Source organism: Dendropsophus ebraccatus, chromosome 6, assembly GCF_027789765.1.
Source record: "Dendropsophus ebraccatus isolate aDenEbr1 chromosome 6, aDenEbr1.pat, whole genome shotgun sequence".
Lineage (NCBI taxonomy): Eukaryota > Metazoa > Chordata > Amphibia > Anura > Hylidae > Dendropsophus > Dendropsophus ebraccatus.
This window is the reverse complement of record NC_091459.1, coordinates 121,552,009-121,572,568: the sequence shown is the minus strand read 5'-3', so window position 1 is coordinate 121,572,568 and position 20,560 is coordinate 121,552,009. Positions and strand designations below refer to the sequence as shown.

The 20,560-nt window shown below is 45.4% G+C and overlaps 1 protein-coding gene across 2 annotated transcripts in view; it reads left to right on the top strand.

The window, feature by feature from the left end:
* KIF13B (kinesin family member 13B) overlaps window positions 1-20,560 on the top strand; it is a 171,986-nt gene that overhangs the window by 7,967 nt on the left and 143,459 nt on the right. For both annotated transcript variants that reach the window (XM_069975804.1, XM_069975806.1), the window contains one exon: window positions 13,677-13,770. In XM_069975804.1, the coding sequence (XP_069831905.1) occupies window positions 13,677-13,770 (94 nt within the window). The remainder of the gene's footprint in view (window positions 1-13,676; window positions 13,771-20,560) is intronic.

Here is a 20,560-nt window from a genome sequence, read left to right as displayed (position 1 = left end):
GGGGTGTACACATGGCTATAAACCTGAAACACATGTGTGATGGGAACAAGCTGCCATCACTGATCCCTCATACTGATCACACTGTGATAATGCTGTCTGCCTTGTTATCACCTCACTCTATTGTTCTCTGTTATCAGTCACATCTGGTCGGCTGCACTTGGAATGGAATCACAAAACTGTAATGTCCACAGTCCACAAAAGAAAAAATACGGCCCTTCACATGTTCTATCAGTTCATTATTAATAGGCTTAGGGTCCTATTATATGGAACGATATTTGGCCGAATCGGCCCTATCCGGCTGATTATCGTTCCATGTAATAAACAGAACGATCATCCGATGACAGCGATCATTGGCTGACCGTTGATATAGGTTTGGACCTATAATAGTTGGGCGCCGACCGCGCATTGCTACGTGTAATAGCGGTGTGCGCGGCTGACTATTTCCAAACTGTATACATTACCTATCCAGGTTGCACCGCTCCTCTTGCTCTCTTCTCCCCAGGTCCTGTGCTGCGGCCAGTGATTGGCTGAGCAGCCTGTCAACTCAGACAGGCCGCTCTGGAGCTGCAGCGCGCAGGACCCAAGGAGAAGCAGAGCGCAATAGGAGCCCTGCAGCCTGGATAGGTAATGTATACAGTTTAAGCAAGGGCTACAAGGACATTGGTAACGATGTCCATGCAGCCCTTTTTAAACGATTATCGGGCTGTGTAATAGGCCCATTAAACGAGCGCTCGTTTAGTTATCGGGCCCCCATAGGGCCATGTAATAGTACCCTTACAATCTGCTCAGCCATGGTTCTAAAGGCCCTATTACACCAAGCGATTATTTGCTGTATTTGGCTGATTATTGGCTGTTATGGCCAATAATCGCTTGGTGTAATAGCTCCAGTTAAAAGGCAACGACAAGCACGATGTTGGCTGATCCTTGTCTTTCAACATGTTGAAAAAAAACTAGAACAATAGCGACACTCTGCTGGCCATCGCTCCCTGCAATAGGAACGGCGGCACCCAGATGATTTAAAGATCATGTGGGAAGCCCCCCGCTCTTTCCCACTCACTGTGGGCGCCTGTAATAGCACCGGCAGCCAGCGGGGAACAAGGAGCAAGCGATCACTGATCTGATAGGTCGGCGGTTGCTTGCTCCTCCAGATCCACCCGTGTAATAGGGTCTTAAGATACCTGGGGGAGTTGCACAATATAGCACATGGTAGACTTGGATACATCAGCTGTGCAGACAGTATAACATACTTGGCTCAGCTACACTGGTTCACCAGATACCGAAACACATGCTAGGTACTTCAGCAGACTGTAGGAGATGTAAGACTTGGATACATCAGGTTTTAGACATTCTGGGGTTTGATACACCGGCACAGCTGACAGTATCAAACCTACTTAGCTTAGATACCCCAGCTCAGCAGTATGCTGTTCCTAAAGAGTAGTTGGGTTACGTCTGTCTCACACATCTCTCCTTCCAGTGACTCGCCCTAATAAAGCTTATTACGCTGTTACGCCCATAATTCTCGCCCGGCTTCTGTGAATCACGCTGTCAGTCATTGTGATGTAAAGATGCAGAAGAAATCATCAGGAAAGAGCTTGGATAGGCGAGGAAAGCTTATACTATGAACCCCAAAGGAGTTGTATCTGCTCCTGGGAAAGCTGGGTGACAACTGATATAGCCGCCAGTGCTGGAACCCCCCCCCCTTAAGCTTTCCTGAATGGGATAAACAGACCCGGCATTACAGAGGACACAGGTATTAGAACTAATGATGACTTCCCGACATCGGTCCAAGCAGCGATCAATATCCGGAGTCTCCGACTAATGGCCGGACCATGGAAAATGTGGCTTCCCATAGAAGAGCTAAGAAATGTGCTGAAAAATAGCTGTTAATGCTTTACTAGTGATGTATAATGCTGATGTATTCACTGGTAATCCCGTGTCATGGGAGCCAGTGTTCTGTTATCAGCTGCCTTGAGGGCCTGGCGTCCCGTGCTGTCATCTGGAGGGGCCTGGCGCCCCGTGCTGTCATCTGGAGGGGCCTGGCGCCCCGTGCTGTCATCTGGAGGGGCCTGGCGCCCCGTGCTGTCATCTGGAGGGGCCTGGCGCCCCGTGCTGTCATCTGGAGGGGCCTGGCGCCCCGTGCTGTCATCTGGAGGGGCCTGGCGCCCCGTGCTGTCATCTGGAGGGGCCTGGCGCCCCGTGCTGTCATCTGGAGGGGCCTGGCGCCCCGTGCTGTCATCTGGAGGGGCCTGGTGCCCCGTGCTATCATCTGGAGGGGCCTGGCGCCCCGTGCTGTCATCTGGAGGGGCCTGGCGCCCCGTGCTGTCATCTGGAGGGGCCTGGCGCCCCGTGCTGTCATCTGGAGGGGCCTGGCGCCCCGTGCTGTCATCTGGAGGGGCCTGGCGCCCCGTGCTGTCATCTGGAGGGGCCTGGCGCCCCGTGCTGTTATTCGGGGGGGGGGGGGGGCCTGGCGTCCCGTGCTGTCATCTGGAGGGGCCTGGCGCCCCGTGCTGTCATCTGGAGGGGCCTGGCGCCCCGTGCTGTCATCTGGAGGGGCCTGGCGCCCCGTGCTGTTATTCGGGGAGGGGCTGGCGCCCCGTGCTGTCATCTGGAGGGGCCTGGCGCCCCGTGCTGTTATTCGGGGAGGGGCTGGCGCCCCGTGCTGTCATCTGGAGGGGCCTGGAGCCCCGTGCTGTTATTCGGGGAGGGGCTGGCGCCCCGTGCTGTAATCTGGAGGGGGCCTGGCGCCCCGTGTTGTAATCTGGAGAGGCCTGGCGCCCCATACTATAATCTGGCGCCGTGTACTGTACCAATGTAACCTGCTTGTTGACAGTTTCCACTTTATTGCTGTGGAGAGGCAGCAAAAGAGGTAAAGCCAGTATGACACAGCCGCTGACTATAAGGACACCGGTCATCCCAGATTTATTTCCCATTGAAGATGACAGGACTGTGACACTACACGGGATCCTGTGATTGTTCTTATTTTAGGATCACCCGGTCAGTCGGCTGAGTTATATGATGATGATAGATCTGACGCCGCTCCTATAAACCTCTAATAAGTATTTATTACCGCCATCCTGCTCATCATTCATTACACTGATGTCAGATGTTTTTACTACAACCGCGGCGATGATGACCAAACAAGAGATGTCATGAATAAGAGAAGGAAACCATAGACAGGATGAAGTGGAGTTCCTGAAAACTTCTTACATATTCCTCACTCACTGCACTTCCCTTTGAGAGACCGTATAGCCACATTTCCTTACATTAGATGTACATGCAGATGAGTGATGCCAGGGCTGGGATGAGCCATGACCCAGGGTGCTCTCAGTAACTCTCACAGTGTCGTTATGTGAATGATAAGGGTTTCCATTGCTACAACGATAAGAACTTTTTGTCTTTTAATTAGCTTTATCGCCATATTTGGCGTAGACTTAGACAGAATCCTTGTTACAGCATGTCCTGGTATGTATTATTATGTACAAACACAGTTATCCAGTTATGCCTCATCATCTGAACAGCTTTATGGATCTTGTAGCACATGACAAGAAGAAGCCTAAAGCTACTGACATGAGAAAAATATAACTACTATAATACTGCTCCCTATATAAAAGAATATAACTACTATAATACTGCTCCTATGTACAAGAATATAACTACTATAATACTGCCCCCTATATACAAGAATATAACTACTATAATACTTTCCTATATACAAGAATATAGCTACTATAATACTGCTCTTATATACAAGAATATAACTACTATAATACTGTCCTATATACAAGAATATAGCTACTATAATACTGCTCCTATATACAAGAATATAACTACTATAATACTGCTCCTATATACAAGAATATAACTACTATAATACTGTCCCCTATATACAAGAATATTACTACTATAATACTGCCCCCTATATACAAGAATATAACTACTATAATACTGCTCTTATATACAAGAATATAACTACTATAATACTGCTCCTATATACAAGAATATAACTACTATAATACTGCTCCTATATACAAGAATATAACTACTATAATACTGTCCCCTATATACAAGAATATAACTACTATAATACTGCTCCTCTGTACAAGAATATAACTACTATAATACTGTCCCCTATATACAGGAATATAACTACTATAATACTGCTCCTATATACAAGAATATAACTACTATAATACTGCCTCCTATATACAAGAATATAACTACTATAAATACTGCTCCTATATACAAGAATATAACTACTATAAATACTGCTCCTATATACAAGAATATAACTACTATAATACTGTCCCCTATATACAAGAATATATCTACTATAATACTGCTCCTACATACAGGAATATAACTACTATAATACTGTCCCCTATATACAGGAATATAACTACTATAATACGACCTGGAGAGAAAGGAGCAGCTGCACCTCACACCTATGGATGACACTAATGCCACTGTCTACATTTAAAAACCAACGCCAGGATGTTGGTATATAATTTGATCAAACCATATTGCCCCATGTACCACGTGCAGGTCTCCTGGTTCACACGGGTCCCTACACTACACACTGTGTTGGTCAGCGACCGCCAACCCTGCAAAGCGTGCACATGCAGGGAAGTGAGGCCATGGAATGGCCCTGCAACCCCAATGTCACAGGACCAAACCCAAAGCGCCCCCCGAAAACCCAGTTGGCACCACCGGTGGAGAAAGCTGCCGCTAAACAACACAAGTGTGAATATGCACACTTAAATGCGATGCTGGCTGGGAGTTTTTTGGGGGGGCATTTTTGGGTCTGGTCCTGTGGCATGGGGGTTGCAGGGCCGTTCCATGGCCCCCCTTCCCTGCTCATGCACGCCTGCGGGGGTGGTGGTCACTGACTGGCACAGTGTGGACTTAGTGTAGGGACCCATGTGTATCAGATACCTGCACGCGGTACATGGGGCAGTGTGGCTTGATCAATTCATACACAAAATTCTGATGTTTTTTATGCAGCCGAGAGGCACTAGTGTCAGCTATAGGTGTGAGGTGCAGCACTCTTTTTCTTCCCTGAACCATAACTACTATAATACTACAGTCTATGTAGAAGCATATATGTGCCCTTACATCCTTCTCTCCTGCTATTAGGTATAGGTATATGAGGTTGCTTTGCTCGCCCCTTAGTAACACTATAGTAGCACAGGGACATCTTGGAGATAAGTGTCCGTCATCTGGAGTCTGGCAGCTTGATGCGCTCTATTTCCGCCATCCCCATCACTCCGCTGTCGTCTCCTGGACAATCTTTCCTTTATACGAGGGGGGTGGGGATGTAGCCAGAGGCGATTTCTTGCATGTAGAGAAGGGATGGCGATTCATTAACATTCATAACATCAGGGATATGAGCGGGAATGACGCCAGATTTTGTTTCCCTTCATAGAAGCGTCTTCCTGCCTTCATCTTGTGACCCGTAATGACGGGGTTATTTATGAGCAGGATAATGCTGTATAATAAGGCTGATCCCGGGATGGAGTAGGAATACGGGCTCATAAACTGCTGGGTCACACCTGCTCCGCACCATGTGTAATAGCTGGGGGCAGTGTCACAGGTGAATCAGTCCTGCACCATCACTCATCCTGCAAGCTTCATAATTTAGGGGAAATCAATGTACAGTCTGATCGGCTATGGATCATTCATGGAGATTGAATCCCATCTTCTTAGAATTCTGCATTGTGCATGTCCCCCTTTTATTCCTTATGGTAATTGATGTGATTTGATATCCGTTTCATCACTATTCTTCTTGCCATATGTCTCTATACAGTCGCCACTGGTTGGGAACTCTCAGAGTATATAGGGAATAGTTACAAACAGTTGGATCATATATGTCCAGAGGAGCAGTGAGATAGCGGAGCATAGATTGCCTGTAATCCAGCAGTCATTGCGGCTCTCGGACATCCATCCCTGCCCGCTCGTCCGGCTACGATTTGTACGGTCAATTAAGAAGCAATTACAGAGTTATCTGCTGATGGTACAGAGGCGGGGGCCACGACCGGGTCAATACATCAGCGTCGCCAGCAAAGACCAGAGTTTAAGTGCTTGTTTATGCTTATTTTTCTGACTGGCAAATATTGATGACTAAATGGGAAGAAGAGTGGAATTAGATATAAGGATGGGAGACTGGATACACAGTATCTATCTATCTAATCTATCTCCATGTATACAGACTTCTATACTGATCGGATTCTGCCCATTGTCTCCTGATAGTAAATATTATGGATACAATGTAAACAGTGAAACAATGTATCCTTATTGGTAGAGGTTCAAATGGCTGGAATTTATGGTCCGTTTACACAAAGCGATAATGCGATTAAATGCGATCATTATCACGAAAATTCGAACCATTATCGTTCTGCATAAACGGACCATTAGTCAACAATTTCTATTTACTTATTTATTGACTTTGATATGACGCCTGATGATGCCTGTAGGTGGTGCGGTCTGTTTCTACAGGTTGTATACGTTTTTGGAGAAGACGCCCTAATGACCTATGCTTCTAATGGATCCATAGGCTTCTATAACCTTGCTTCTGCTTCTGAAGTTTACGTTCCAGATTTCTGTGCTATTCCATCCTGCAAAAATATCATCCACATAGCGATCCTTTTATTGCTGGATCATTATAAATATGGTTCCTTTTCATGTTTTTTGGCTAACTCCAGCAAATAGAAAACTGGATACCGTTGTTAGATGCCTAAAAAATGTGGCGTCTAACAAAGAGCTGTAGGGTCCTATTATACAGCCCGATCATAAACTGTAAGCAATCTGCTAGATCGGTGCTCGTTTACTTAGCGATTACACGGGCCGACTATCGGACAGCAAGGTCTGCACGGACATTGTTAGCGATGTCTGTGCTGCCCTTGCCTTTAGTGTAAAATAATAAAGCATTAACTCGCCTTACTACTAGAGATGAGCGAACCGGGTTCGGGTCGATCCGAACCCGAACGTTCGGCATTTGATTAGTGGGGGCTGCAGAACTTGGATAAAGCTCTAAGGTTGTCTGGAAAACATGGATACAGCCAATGACTATATCCATGATTTCCACATAGCCTTAGGGCTTTATCAAAGTTCAGCAGCCACTGCTAATCAAATGCCAAACGCTCAGGTTAGGATCGACTTGAGCATGCTCCAGGTTCGCTCATCTCTACTTACTACATTTCCCGGTGTCCTCGGAGTCCTTCTCTGGTGCCTGCAGCTCTGCCTTCTAATGCAGTCTTTGCTCTGACAGGCTGCGGGCCGCACATTGCTATTACATGATTATTTTCGGTCTGGACCTAAAGAAATGATTATGTGATGATTGTTTCATCGGTTGATCCTTCTTTCTATTACACAGAGCGATAATTGGCCGGATCAGCCTGATTCAGATGATTATTGCTTCGTGTAATATGGCTCTTAAAGAGGTTATCCCAAGATGAAAAGTTACCCCTGATCACATGATTATGGTGATAACTAGCTGATCGGTCGGGGGTCTGATCACTGAGGTCACCTGTTCCCTGAGTGAATGTAGCGGGTATGCTTGGCCAGCACTCTATTCTCTATAAATATGAGTCTTCTGAATATTGCTGAGTGTTGAACTCGGACTGAAAAGATCCCCAAGGGGTCCCATACCACGTTCACCTAGGAGTACAGAAGTTTTGATCAATCAGGGTCTTAAAGAGGATGTACCACCAGGTACATCCTCTTTAACCTGAAGCCACGGATCGAACGGCGCCGGGACGGGTAAGCCGGTACCGCGGTCCGTTTTCCGGACCGACGCCCGGTTCCCGTGCACGGCGCTGTTCTATGCACCGGAACCGGCCGGTGCTCAAGCACTGGAGGTAGGCCGGGCCGCCCCCAGTGGGAGGGAATTCCCTCCCCTGTATGACGCGGCTCCATTCATTCTAAGGGAGCCGCGTCATACAGGGGAGGGAATTCTCTCCCACTGGGGGCGGCCCGGCCTACCTCCAGTGTTTGAGCACTGGCTGGTTCGGGTGCGTAGAACGACGCCGTGCACGGAATCCGGGCCTCGGTTCGGAAAACTGACTGCGGCACCGGCTTCCCCGTGGCGGCGCCGTTCGATCTGTGGCTTCAGGTTAAAGAGGATGTACCTGGTGGTACATCCTCTTTAAAGTGAACACTTCACCATGGAAATGCTACCTAAACTACTGGCATCATGTTATAGAGTAGAAGGAGCTGCTCAGATTGATATATCTTTGTGGGAAAAGATTCTGTATAACTTGTAACATATTGATTGAAATCCCTGATCATTCTGTGGTAAAGGAGTCCAGTGGGCGGGGTCACTCAACAGACTGGACTCCTTAGCCTGGAAACATCAGATATTTCAATCAATAAATTACAAGTCATACTGAATCTTCTCCCATAAAGATATATATGAACCCGCTCAGCTCCTTCTGCTCTATAACTTGATGCTGTTAGCTTAGGTAGCCTTTTTATGTACTGTAAGGCTATTTAAATAAAGATTTTTTTTTTCTTGATGTGCTACCTTTTTGTGCATATGCTTTTTCTTCATAGTCCCCCCCTGTGTTTCCTATATGCACTGGTTTAGCACTCAGGTTATAGGGTGGTGCCCACTATACTCTCTGATTTGGCGTACAGGTGTATGGGGCTTTCCCGACAATTCACCAACAGATATCGATGGAGATATGGGGTCAGGCATGATGGAAAATCACTGCCTGACCCTTTTGTTCTTCACCATTTTCTTTTTTTGACTTTTTTTTTTTTTTGGGACATATTTGTCTTCCTGATAGTAAACTCCTGTCCGCCCCCACGTCAGAGATCAGAGCCGGGCTCATAGCCACCTCCGTTTCCTCCAATCTTCCCGCAGATGAATAGTCCTGCATTATCTTCATTCTGCATCTTGGATTGTAATGGGACGTGACTGTAGATGATGGAGAGCGGCAGTCGATGCATCGCGTCCTCGGGGCTCCCCCCCGCCTGTGCGTCCTCATCAGCTAATGTCACTCTGCCCGCAGCAGACCACAGAGTGCCCCCTGCTTCATGTAGTCAGAGGAATCCCCAGCTGACAGGGGCAGAGAAGCCCGTCCTAGAAGAGGAAGCCGCCATGTGAATGTTCTGATAGAGACTGTGCTTCACTTCTCTACTGTCTGCTATATGCTCACAGAGCATTGTCTGTACCGGATATAACAGTATCCACATCTCAGCTATGTAAAATATATCAGTCTGGAGTCTGAGCTATAGAGATCACAGAGCATTGTCTACACTGGATACATTTGTATCACTTTTCAGCTAAGAACAGGACTAACTATGTATAATGTATCAGTCTGGAGTCCAGGCTGTAGAGCTCACAGAGCATTGTCTACACTGGATACAACTGTATCCACATCTCAGCTGAGAGCAGGACTAGCTATGTACAATGTATCAGTCTGGAATCTAGGCTGTAGAGCTCACAGAGCATTGTCTACACTGGATATAACTGTATCCACATCTCAGCTATGTACAATATATCAGTCTGGAGTCTGGGCTGTAGAGCTCACAGAGCATTGTTTACACTGGATACAATCTCAGCTGAGAGCAGGACTAGCTATGTACAATGTATCAGTCTGGAGTCCAGGCTGTAGAGCTCACAGAGCATTGTCTACACTGGATACAACTTTATCCACATCTCAGCTGAGAGCAGGACTAGCTATGTACAATGTATCAGTCTGGAGTCCAGGCTGTAAAGCTCACAGAGCATTGTTTACACTGGATACAATCTCAGCTGAGAGCAGGACTAGCTATGTACAATGTATCAGTCTGGAGTCCAGGCTGTAAAGCTCACAGAGCATTGTTTACACTGGATACAATCTCAGCTGAGAGCAGGACTAGCTATGTGTTCACCAATCTGTGGCTCTCCCTATTGCAAACCCACAACTCCCATCATGCACTGCCAGCTGGATGTTATGTGTATAATCCAGATGGGAGCTTTGCCCTGCTTGTCTCCATGTCTCTGTATACGCCTATAGCTTACTATATATAGAAGCTGATGGTGAGATGCAGACCTGCCCCCTGAACTTTGACCTTGTTGTAAGTCACTGTCAGTATACAGGTCTCTCCTGTAATCCCTGCAGTATCACCGCGTGTTATCGCCGTCTCCAGTGACTTCCTCCCGTCTGGAGCGCCTCACTATAATATGGCGCGGTCACCTGTCTGTCATCTTGTGCCAACATCTCCTCCCCTGCCCGCACCACTACTGATATCCAGGACGTTTCCAGCTCCGGCAATATAAACCCCACTATGGGATCTGGCAGCAAGACAGTGACTCTCTCCATTGCTTATTACATATAATGTATTTCTTGTCGTCCCACATATCAGAGCACATAGTATAACTAGATATAAGGAAAGACCTATGTAACACAGTCATCATATAGAAAGCTTGGGATAGATCTGCGGTTCATCTGCCGTCACCTTGGAGGTGATGATGGCGGCGTGTCTGCTATAGGTGCGGGTGGTATCAGGCTCTTGTACTTATCACCCGCCGTCCAGCTGACTCTTCTATATATGAGGCTCCAGATATAGATTACCCGGCACCAGTGTACTCTCATATGCTGAATAGGGCCTGAGGCCGATACCAGAGATGTAACTACTCAGGCGTAAGACGCCCGGCTGACCCCGAACTGTCAGGACGACGTGGACTACAATGGCTGGAGATTGAGCTTTGTCATAGAAATGAAGACAAATACCCAAAAAATACACCTATCAGTTCATAGGAGACAGTATGAGATGTAATATAGACTGACACATTGTGACAACCCATCAGCTGTGTGAGCAGGAGTAAGCCATCCCTTAGAAAACTATCTCTCTGGTGCCACCTAGAGGTAGATACCTTGTAAGTCAGTGTCTGACCCGTGAGAACAAGGTAGCTAAATCAGATACCCGTCTGTAGACGCATGTTTTGGGGTTCTAGAACATGGGTTTCCTTTGATGCAGATTATGGGGTGGAGGGTTTACTGGCTCTCATTGAGGAGACTAAAGGCCCTATTCCACGGAACGATTATCGTTCATAAACTCTCTTCGATAAACGCTTCGTGGAATTGGTGTAAACGAGCGAACAACAAAGGCGAAATCGCTATACTGTTGTTCAGAATAGTTTTTCAGCATGTCGAAAAAAGTCATTGGTCTTTGAAAGATAATTTGCTAATCGGTTTGTAAAATTAGACATTTTTCAGTCGTTCGTAAAAAGGTCTAAAAAAGTAGGTGTGTTGTATGGTCATGATCACCCCGGCCAACGTTTTAAACGACCGTGTAACGACTGCAAAATAATCGTTACACTACATATATCGTTCACGTTATGTGTTATCGTTTGCTAAAAAAAAAAATTGTTTAGCGATCGTTAACAAGCGGTCGTTGAAACGAGTTTATGAACGATAATCGTTCCGTGGAATAGGGCCTTAAGTCACCTATTACACAGAGCGATTTTTAACGATTGACGACCAACGATAAACGATCGCAAACGAGATCGTTATCGATCCCAGCAAAACAATGAACAATGTGCAATTACACTGAACGATTAGTGACCAAATGCGGAACTTGGGCGAACGAATGTGGAATTACAGCGAACGATTAACGAGAATTTTAGGTTCAGAGCTAAATCAACTATCAACTACATATAAACGATTCTTCGATCGTTGCCTGCAATTACACAGAACGATTTTTGCTTAAATTCGAACGATATAACAATTTTTCGCACGATAATTGTCCTGTGTAATAGGGCCCTAACACGCAGCTGCAAAACTACAATTGCCACCATACCTAGATGGCTAAAGTTTAAGCATGATGGGAATTGTAGTTTTTTTACAGCTGGAGGGACATGGGTCACATCCCTGCTCCAAGTCAATGGTCGGACGCGTAAAAGAACCCTGAATCACAACTACAATGTTTTCCAAAGTCTTCTCCATAAGGAAGAGTCATCCATCTATACAGAGCAGGGTGATGAAGCAGGTAAATGTAAACTTACAGGCAATGCTTCATGAGATATGAAATATGTATGTTAAAGTGGAACGTCAGCATTTTTATTAATTATTTTTTCAAATCATCTGGTGTCTAAAAGTTATATAGATTTGTAATTTACTTGTTTTTAAAAATCTCGAGTCTTCAAGTACTTATCTGCTGTATATCCTGCAGGAAGTGGTGTATTCTCTCTAGTCTGACAGTGCTCTCTGCTGCCACCTCTGTCCATGTCAGGAACTGTCCAGAGCAGCAGCAAATCCCCATAAAGCACCTCTCCTGCTCTGGACAGTTCCTGACATGGACAGAGGTGGCAGCAGAGGGCACTGTGTCAGACTGGAAAGAATACTCCACTTTCTGCAGGGCATACGGCAGCTGATAAGTACTGAAAAGGCTGGAGATTTTTAAATAGAAGTAAATCTGTTTAACATTCTGACACCTGTTTTGAATTTATTTTCCTGGAGTTCTGCGTTAACTCTCCTCCAGAAGGAAGAAAACTGTCTCTTGAGCACCACGTATTGGTAGCTACCCTGTAAATTAGTGTCTGCTTCTATATAGAGCCTTGAAATATGACTCCTTATTAGACAAACCAGATGCCCATCTGTAGGCAGCAGTTTCGTATTTTTGCCTCTTATCAGTACAGGGTAGGGTATTAATAGGGTAGGGTAATAATTAAGAGATTAATCGTCAGAACCAGCCACTTGTGGCAGATTCGGCCGTCAGTCTATCGTGTATTTGGGTCCCCTGAACAACCAACAGATATCAGTGGTGAAAGGGGTCGGCCACGATGTAAAATCGTGGCTGACCCCTTTGTTCTGAAAGAGAGAGGTCACAATCAGAGTGCTGTCAGTGTGGCTTACTCCTTCCCTCCCCATACAGAATACAGGGACACTCGGCCACCCGGAACGTTCCTGTGTATGGGGTGGGCCGGAGACATTGCTAGCTGGATGATCTTTCAGCCATGAGTTATTAAAGATGTATGGGGGGGCCTTTACAGAGTAGCGAAAGACAAAGTAAATGCAGCCCTGGGGTTAATGGTTTTAATTGAAGAGACTTGGTATATGGAGACTTACAGGCAATGCATCATGGATAAAGTATGTAAATTAGCTGTTCTCCACAAGGAAGAATACTGTGTCTCTAGTGCCATCTGTAGGTAGCTATAGTGTAAGTAATTCCCAACCTGTAACTTTATAGCTGATGCGAGCTGTGAGTTGTAGTTTTGCAACAGCTGAAGAGCCTCAGGTTGGAAACCGCTGCTGTAAGAGAACACCTGACCAGTGATCCACTCGGTACAGACAAGTGACATATACCCCAGCACATCTGAGTGTCTGGTTTGTCTAATATTTCGCTGTTTCACAGATAAAACTTTGACTTACAGGGTAGTTACCTATAGGTGTCGCTAGAGAGACAGTTTTCTTCCTTCTAGAGGAGAGCTCATTTGCATAGTTTTTCCCATGAAGCATTGCCTCCCAGAATCTCCTCAATGTGACCAGTACACAGGACAACATTACATCTCTGCCTCGTGACTTGGAGTTTGTATGCGACAATTAATTATTAATAAAGCTATTTCAAATTAAGAGCGTGACCTGTAGCTCTGCCCTTCAGCCTGAAGCTGCACCTCGCTGTAACTGCAGCATAATATTACTATGACTACTAAAGTCATGCTCTACTTTAACCATATTGCCTTCTCTTTACAGAATTGGACCTTCACACAAAATGTGTCGTCGACGTGGAGAAAGATCAGATCGTCCTCTACCCCTCCAACAGCAACCTATCCAAAGGGGATGCCAGGTAGGTGGTCTACCCAACCCCAACCCCCCCGAGCATATATCCAATCTCTGCAGGTGTCTCTTCATCTGTCTGCTGCCATGTTTGTGTGCAGGTCCTGCTCACACAGCTGAGGCTTTGTTACAGTGCACCAGTCTAGTCAGCACAAGCTCGTTTCCTGATACATAGTAACAAAGCCTTCAGCTCTGAGGACAGGACTCTTAACTGGTCAGCAGTGGTCCCCAGCCATTGCAAAGCTACAACCCTCATCATGCCCTTAAAATCTATGGTTGTCCATCTATATCAGTGGCTCTCCAGCAGCTTCATAACTACAACTCCCATCATGCCTTCTCCAACTGCATCTATAGCAGTGCTCTCCAACCCATGGATCTCTAGCTGTTGAAACGCTACAACTCCCATCATTCAGCTGTCAGGGCGCGATGAACATTGTATTTTCACCAAAGATTGGGGAGCACCCACAGCTATCTCTTATGTTCCCCCCTTCCTCTATATGCATGCATCCAAGGCCAATCCCCCCCCCCCCCCCCGCCTCCGATGAAGAATAAGGAGACCCCCATACACATAACATAGTTGTCCAGTTCTGACCAATCCGACAGAAACACATTACAAACTCAGCTCTGCTTGATCTATCAGTACATGGTTCGGCCTCTTGCACTCATACCCCATCACTTTAAGCTGCAGCTTGGCAGTGTCTGATCTGGTATGTGGGCATGGCAGGGTGGGTCAAGGGCAGATTCTTCCAGTACTGAGCTCTGCCAGGGAATACAGATCACTTGCTGCAGTATATAGTAGTGATTCATTCTCTGACTATGTCTCCTGAGAAGCAGCGGGCGCTGCTATATTAGGTGATGATCCCTTTGTGCAGAGGGCAAACACTGTACCCGTTCTGCTATGACCCCTCATAGACTGGATGTATGTGTTATTATATTGTGCTGCCATACCAACTTTACAAATGGCGCAATACGGTAATGCACATGGTGCTCCTGTGAAATGCTTAGTTTTCCCAAATCTGTTCAGCGTTTTCTGTTTTGCACGCATGGCCTGCGGTGAGACGATGGGGCTGACATGGCGGCCAGAGAATCTGCGCCGCGCTGTCATTTAGTGCTTTCTGTATGGAGGGCATACGCTATACATGAGGTAATTGTAATACAAGCAGACGGAGCGTGCTTCCACGCTGGCTGCCTGGCAATGGGCTGGCAAGGAATTTGACCTAGATTAAGGTGGCAGCTGCCCTCCTTTTGTCTGATTTATTGGGGCTGTGATAGAATCTGCTGCTCCTCTGTGGATGTATATCTGTCCTCCGAAGGGAATGAGCAGAGTTCACAGCCGCCATATAGTGCAAAACCAGAGCACTGAACTGTAGTATGGTTAACAGAGGGTCCCCCGATCAGAGCGGACCCCAATACTACAGAAGGGAAATAAAGCATCATACTACATTCACTAACATCACTGGAAACATAAGTAATGCACAACACCCTGTTCCTGGTGGGGTCACTGTGTACATACATTACATTACTTATCCTGTACTGATCCTGAGTTACATCCTGTATTATACTCCAGAGCTGCACTCACTATTCTGCTGGTGGGGTCACTGTGTACATACATTACATTACTTATCCTGTACTGATCCTGAGTTACATCCTGTATTATACTCCAGAGCTGCACTCACTATTCTGCTGGTGAGGTCACTGTGTACATACATTACATTACTTATCCTGTACTGATGCTCAATTAAATCCTGTATTATACTCCAGAGCTGCACTCACTGTTCTGCTGGTGGGGTCACTGTGTACATACTGTACATTACATTACTGATTCTGAGTTACATCCTCTATTATACTCCAGAGCTGCACTTACTATTCTGCTGGTGGGGTTGGATTTTCCTACATGCAGGATTCTTGGAATGGTGGTATAGGGATCAGTGAGGCATGCAGCACCTCATGCCTCGTGTTACCAGTCTCTGAATAATTGATGATTTACTTTCTCCCCGGCCTTTCCTGTATATTCATCCAGCGTCTTGTGTTGCTGGGTGTTTGCATAGATCTGCATTATTGCTGTATGCATAAAACGGCAAGGATGCAGTGTATCACTAAGCAGGATTGCTATTGAGGAGTCGGGTGAAGCTGGGCAAAAACATGAATTCCCATCATGAACGTATCTTACTTTTTTTCTTTTTAGAGTCCTGTATAGCAAACCTGCCTGGTAAAAGGATTATACTTCAACCTAGGATGCAGCATTACATTATGATGCATACTCACTTTTCAGGAGTCTGAGAAAGTTAGGTGATGTGTATGTCCCTGAGTACCTAATTTCTAGCTTTCCCGGCCTGTGATATTAGAGACAAGTATGTGGTACTATATTATTAAGCTAATTTCCCCTTCAGGAGCCTGATAAAGCTGAGTGATGGGATGTGTGCCTGTAATTACTGTTTCCATCTTTCCCAAAGTCTTGAATTTCATACCTAGTAATATAGTAGAGCCAAGGACACAACAATATCTTACTGTACAGGTTTGTAATTCAGTACATTACACACTGTGTAATATTGGACATAATCCAATCACCCAGCTTTCCTAGACTTCTGAACAATAAATCTACTTTGTCATATGGTGCAGTATACTTGTCTTTAGTGTCACTTTATTACTGAGCAAGGTTACTTCTTTGGAAAGCTGGAAATTCAAGTGATGGATATACATGGTGTCATCCAGCTCTCCCGGGCTGAATGGCAAATATACTCAGAACTATAGAGGTACATCCTTAGCTTTTGTATCATTGTATTGCTAGGCAGGTTTGCGATGTAGGACCCTGACTACTGAGGATATATATATGTGTCACCCAGCTTTCCCAGACTCCCGAAGAGCAAGTCTGATATAGTGTTGCATCCTTGGCTTTAGTATGACTGTATTCCTAATCAGACTTGCTATTAGAGAGTCTAGAAAAACTGGGTGACATGTCCATCATTCAACTTTCCAGCTTTCCTGGAGTCCTGCATATCAAACCTGCCCAAAGGATACAGCTTTATATCACTTTACAGCTTTGCCTTTTAGGATTCAGGGAAAGCTGGGTGATGGGCTCTGTCTGCTCTGCTGACATAGGCCAAGCCACCAGGTAGATGTTATCAGGTTGGGGACTTGGCACTATAAGGGAGAGCTCGGTGAACTCTATTGCTCTCTGTTTTCAGGCTGTGCCCTGTGTAAACTTTGTTATAGGAATGTCTGAGTATTCAGGATTATCTATTACCCATGATACCACAGTCCCTTCTGTGTCAGGTGATCTCTCCGCATAAGACATGCCTAACGTGACTTTTTCAGCTGACTTGGCGAGCCCCTTCCGTCCTCGGCCCCCTGGCGTAGCGTGCCTCACCAACCAGGACATCCCTCCCTGGAAGCGAGGCCCCTTATTTCCTACATACATCCATGGATTAACCCCTCCAGCCCCAGTACCTCATGTATGCTGCAGTGTTCCCTATTACATATGTATCTCATTTCATTACATTAAACAGAACAGTAATGGGATCCAGAAGCTCCCAGGGCATGAGGTGGGAGCCCATGGTGGTCTCCTTTATTCTGTCTCTATTCCCTCATAGTAATAGATGAAGGGGTTGAGTTTACATGTCAGGTTGATAGATTTCACGTCTATCCGGTTCTTTCCATTGCGGGCACCTGGACTGTGTGGACATACTAGGCGAGCCCCTCCCATGTGTACCCAGGTGTGTGGCCCTGCAGCACGTGCTCCGTCTCATCACGATGGTTCAGTTCCTCCCTTATAACACGTGTTCTGCTGGAAAACTTTCCTGACATGTCAAGGAGCCAGGTATAAAGCTGTACCGCCACCTCCCCCACTGCCGATCTGGAGTTCACATCCTACTTACAGTGATGTAATGTTTACAATCAGCTCTTGGCTCTTTACTTGGCTTTTGGCGCCAGATCAAGAGGCGATTTTCAAATACGTAGCGGCAAATGTCAGTGATCCCATGTGGTTACTAGATATTATTATGAACATTTTCTATAAAAGGCTGCTATAAACATCTGCAGGATCTGCACCATGAGTTCATAAAGAATATAGCTACTATAATACTGCCCTCTATATTTAAGAATATAGCGAGCACTCACCATTTGCTGCAAACATAGTCCATTTTATTCGGGGTTCAATTCAGCATGTGTGTGGGGAGGCAGGTACGTCTAGGCGACAGGCTGTTTCACGTGCACATGGCACGTTTCGTCTGGCCCACGGACGTCACTGCCGGGGGAGGGTCTTGTATAAATTGGTAACAAGATATGTGAATATACAAAACACTTAAAAACATGTTAAAAACATATATTCATTACAAAAAGGATCCAAAATCGTTACGTTCGTTAAGGCCCATATAGTCTACTTATCAACATAGACTCTCTCTGAAGTAGACGTTGATGGCGATCTCCGCCATTTTTATTAGGAAACACTCGTTCTAAGCCTAAGATCTGTAGTACCTTGGTATCGCCACTGTGCGCCTCCCTGACATGGGAAATTAATCTTTGTACACCTTTCCCTGTCTTAGCGGAACAGCAGTGTTCCTTGTAGCGTGTATTAAGGGCTCTTTTTGTCTTGCCGACGTAAAAACGTCCGCAACGACAAAAAATAGAATAAACTACGAAGGTGCTCTTACATGTCATAAGCTCATTGATGAAGCACTCTTTGCCGTTCAATCTAACAAAAGATACAGGATACATCTGGCAACAGTAGGCACATTGGCCACATCTTCTGTTGCCCACAGCCAGTTTTTTGGGGGAGTAACTATCATTAATTACTGTACGTCTCCTAAGGTGTTATTCCTGCGATATGTAATAATCGGTTTATGTGTAGCTAGAATTATTTGAGGTACGTCGATGACGTCGTTATTATTTGGGAGGGGTCTGAGAATCTGTTTAATTTTGTTAAATGTCTAAATGAGACTAATAACGTGAATATGTACTTCACAAGCAAATTTGGCGGTCATAAGATTGAATTCTTGGACGTGCTTGTAGATATATCAGGGGGGAAATTGGTGACCTCTGTACATAGGAAACCTCAGGCCAATAATTCGATCTTACATTATCATAGCTCTCACCCACAACAAGTCAAAAACAGCATTCCGTACAGCCAGTTCCTCCGGCTCAAAAGAATTAATAACACCACTGAATTGTTAACACAGCAAGCTGCTGAGCTAGCCCAAAGGTTAGAACTTAGAGAATAGCCTCATGAGTTGGTCACTAGGGCTATCGAAAAAGTTTCCTGTAAAGATCGTTCACACTTGTTAGTAAGTAAAAAAAGAAAAAAAAAAAGTCAGAGACCAAAAAGGTTTGCCTTTTCCTTTCAGAACACCAATTTGAATAAATGTATCTATGACAGCATAAGAAGACACTGGCACTACATTGAAGATGATCCTGATCTCAGCAGTGTAGCTACACATAAACCGATTATTACATATCGCAGGAATAACTCCCTAGGAGACATATTTAAAAGGAAGACAGTAATTAATGATAGTTACTCCCCAAAAAAACTGGCTCAAAACAAACACTATTGTGGGCAACCAAAGATGTGGCCAATGTGCCTACTGTTGCCAGAGGCATCCGGTATCTCTTGTTAGATTGAACGGCAAAGAGTGCTTCATCAATGAGCTTATCACATGTAAGTGCACCTTCGTAGTTTACTCTATATTTTTTTTGTCTTTGTGGACGTTTTTACGTCGGCAAGACTAAAAGAGCCCTTAACACACGCTACAAGGAACACTGTTATTCTGTTAAGACAGGGAGGCGCACGGTGGCGATACCAAGGTACTACAGTTCTTAGGCTTAGAACGAGTGTTTCCTAATAAAAATGGCGGAGATCGCCATCAACGTCTACTTCAGAGAGAGTCTATGTGGATAAGTAGACTATATGCAGTGGGACCCTTACATTTTTAATAAAGCATTGCATTGCCTACCAAAAGTTAAACAAATCACCAATATACACTTATTACAGGAAATGCTTATAAAGTGCTTTTTCCCTGCACTTACTACTGCACCAAGGCTTCACTTCCTGGATAACATGGTGATGTCACTTCCTGGATAAAATGGTGATGTCACTTCCTGGATAACATGGTGATGTCACGACCCGACTCCCAGGGCTGTGGCTGCTGGAGAGGATGGTGGCAGGGGGATGCTCAGTGTCCCTCCAGTGCCCTGTATCCCTCAGTGTCCCCCTGCCATCATCCTCTCCAGCAGCCACAGCCCTCACAGCTTTGGGAGTCTGGTCGTGACATCACCATTTTATCCAGTAAGTGAAGCCTGGGTGCAGTAGTAAGTACAAGGGAAAAAAGCACTTTATAAGCATTTCCCGTAATAAGTGTATATTGGTGATTTGGATCCTTTTTGTAATAAATATTTGTTTTTAACATGTTTTTAAGTGTTTTGTATATTCATATACCTTGTTACCTATTTATACAAGATCCTCCCCCGGCAGTGACGTCCATGGGCCTGACGAAACGTGCCATGTGCACGTGAAACAGCCTGTCGCCTAGACGCACCTGCCTCTATCTCCCTTCCCCGCACACATGCTGAATTGAACCCCGAATAAAATGGACTATGTTTGCAGCAAATGGTGAGTGCTAGCTCCTTTTTTCTATTGGATGAAATCACTTTGTCTTGCTTATAGCTATATGCACCACCTGACTGCGTTATTGCCGATACGTCCTCAATTGGACTGTCCTAGCCCACGAGTTGGTTTGCCATATATGAACACTGGTGCTAGCTCTTGATTCTATTGGAATTGATAGCTACTATAATACTGCTCCTATATA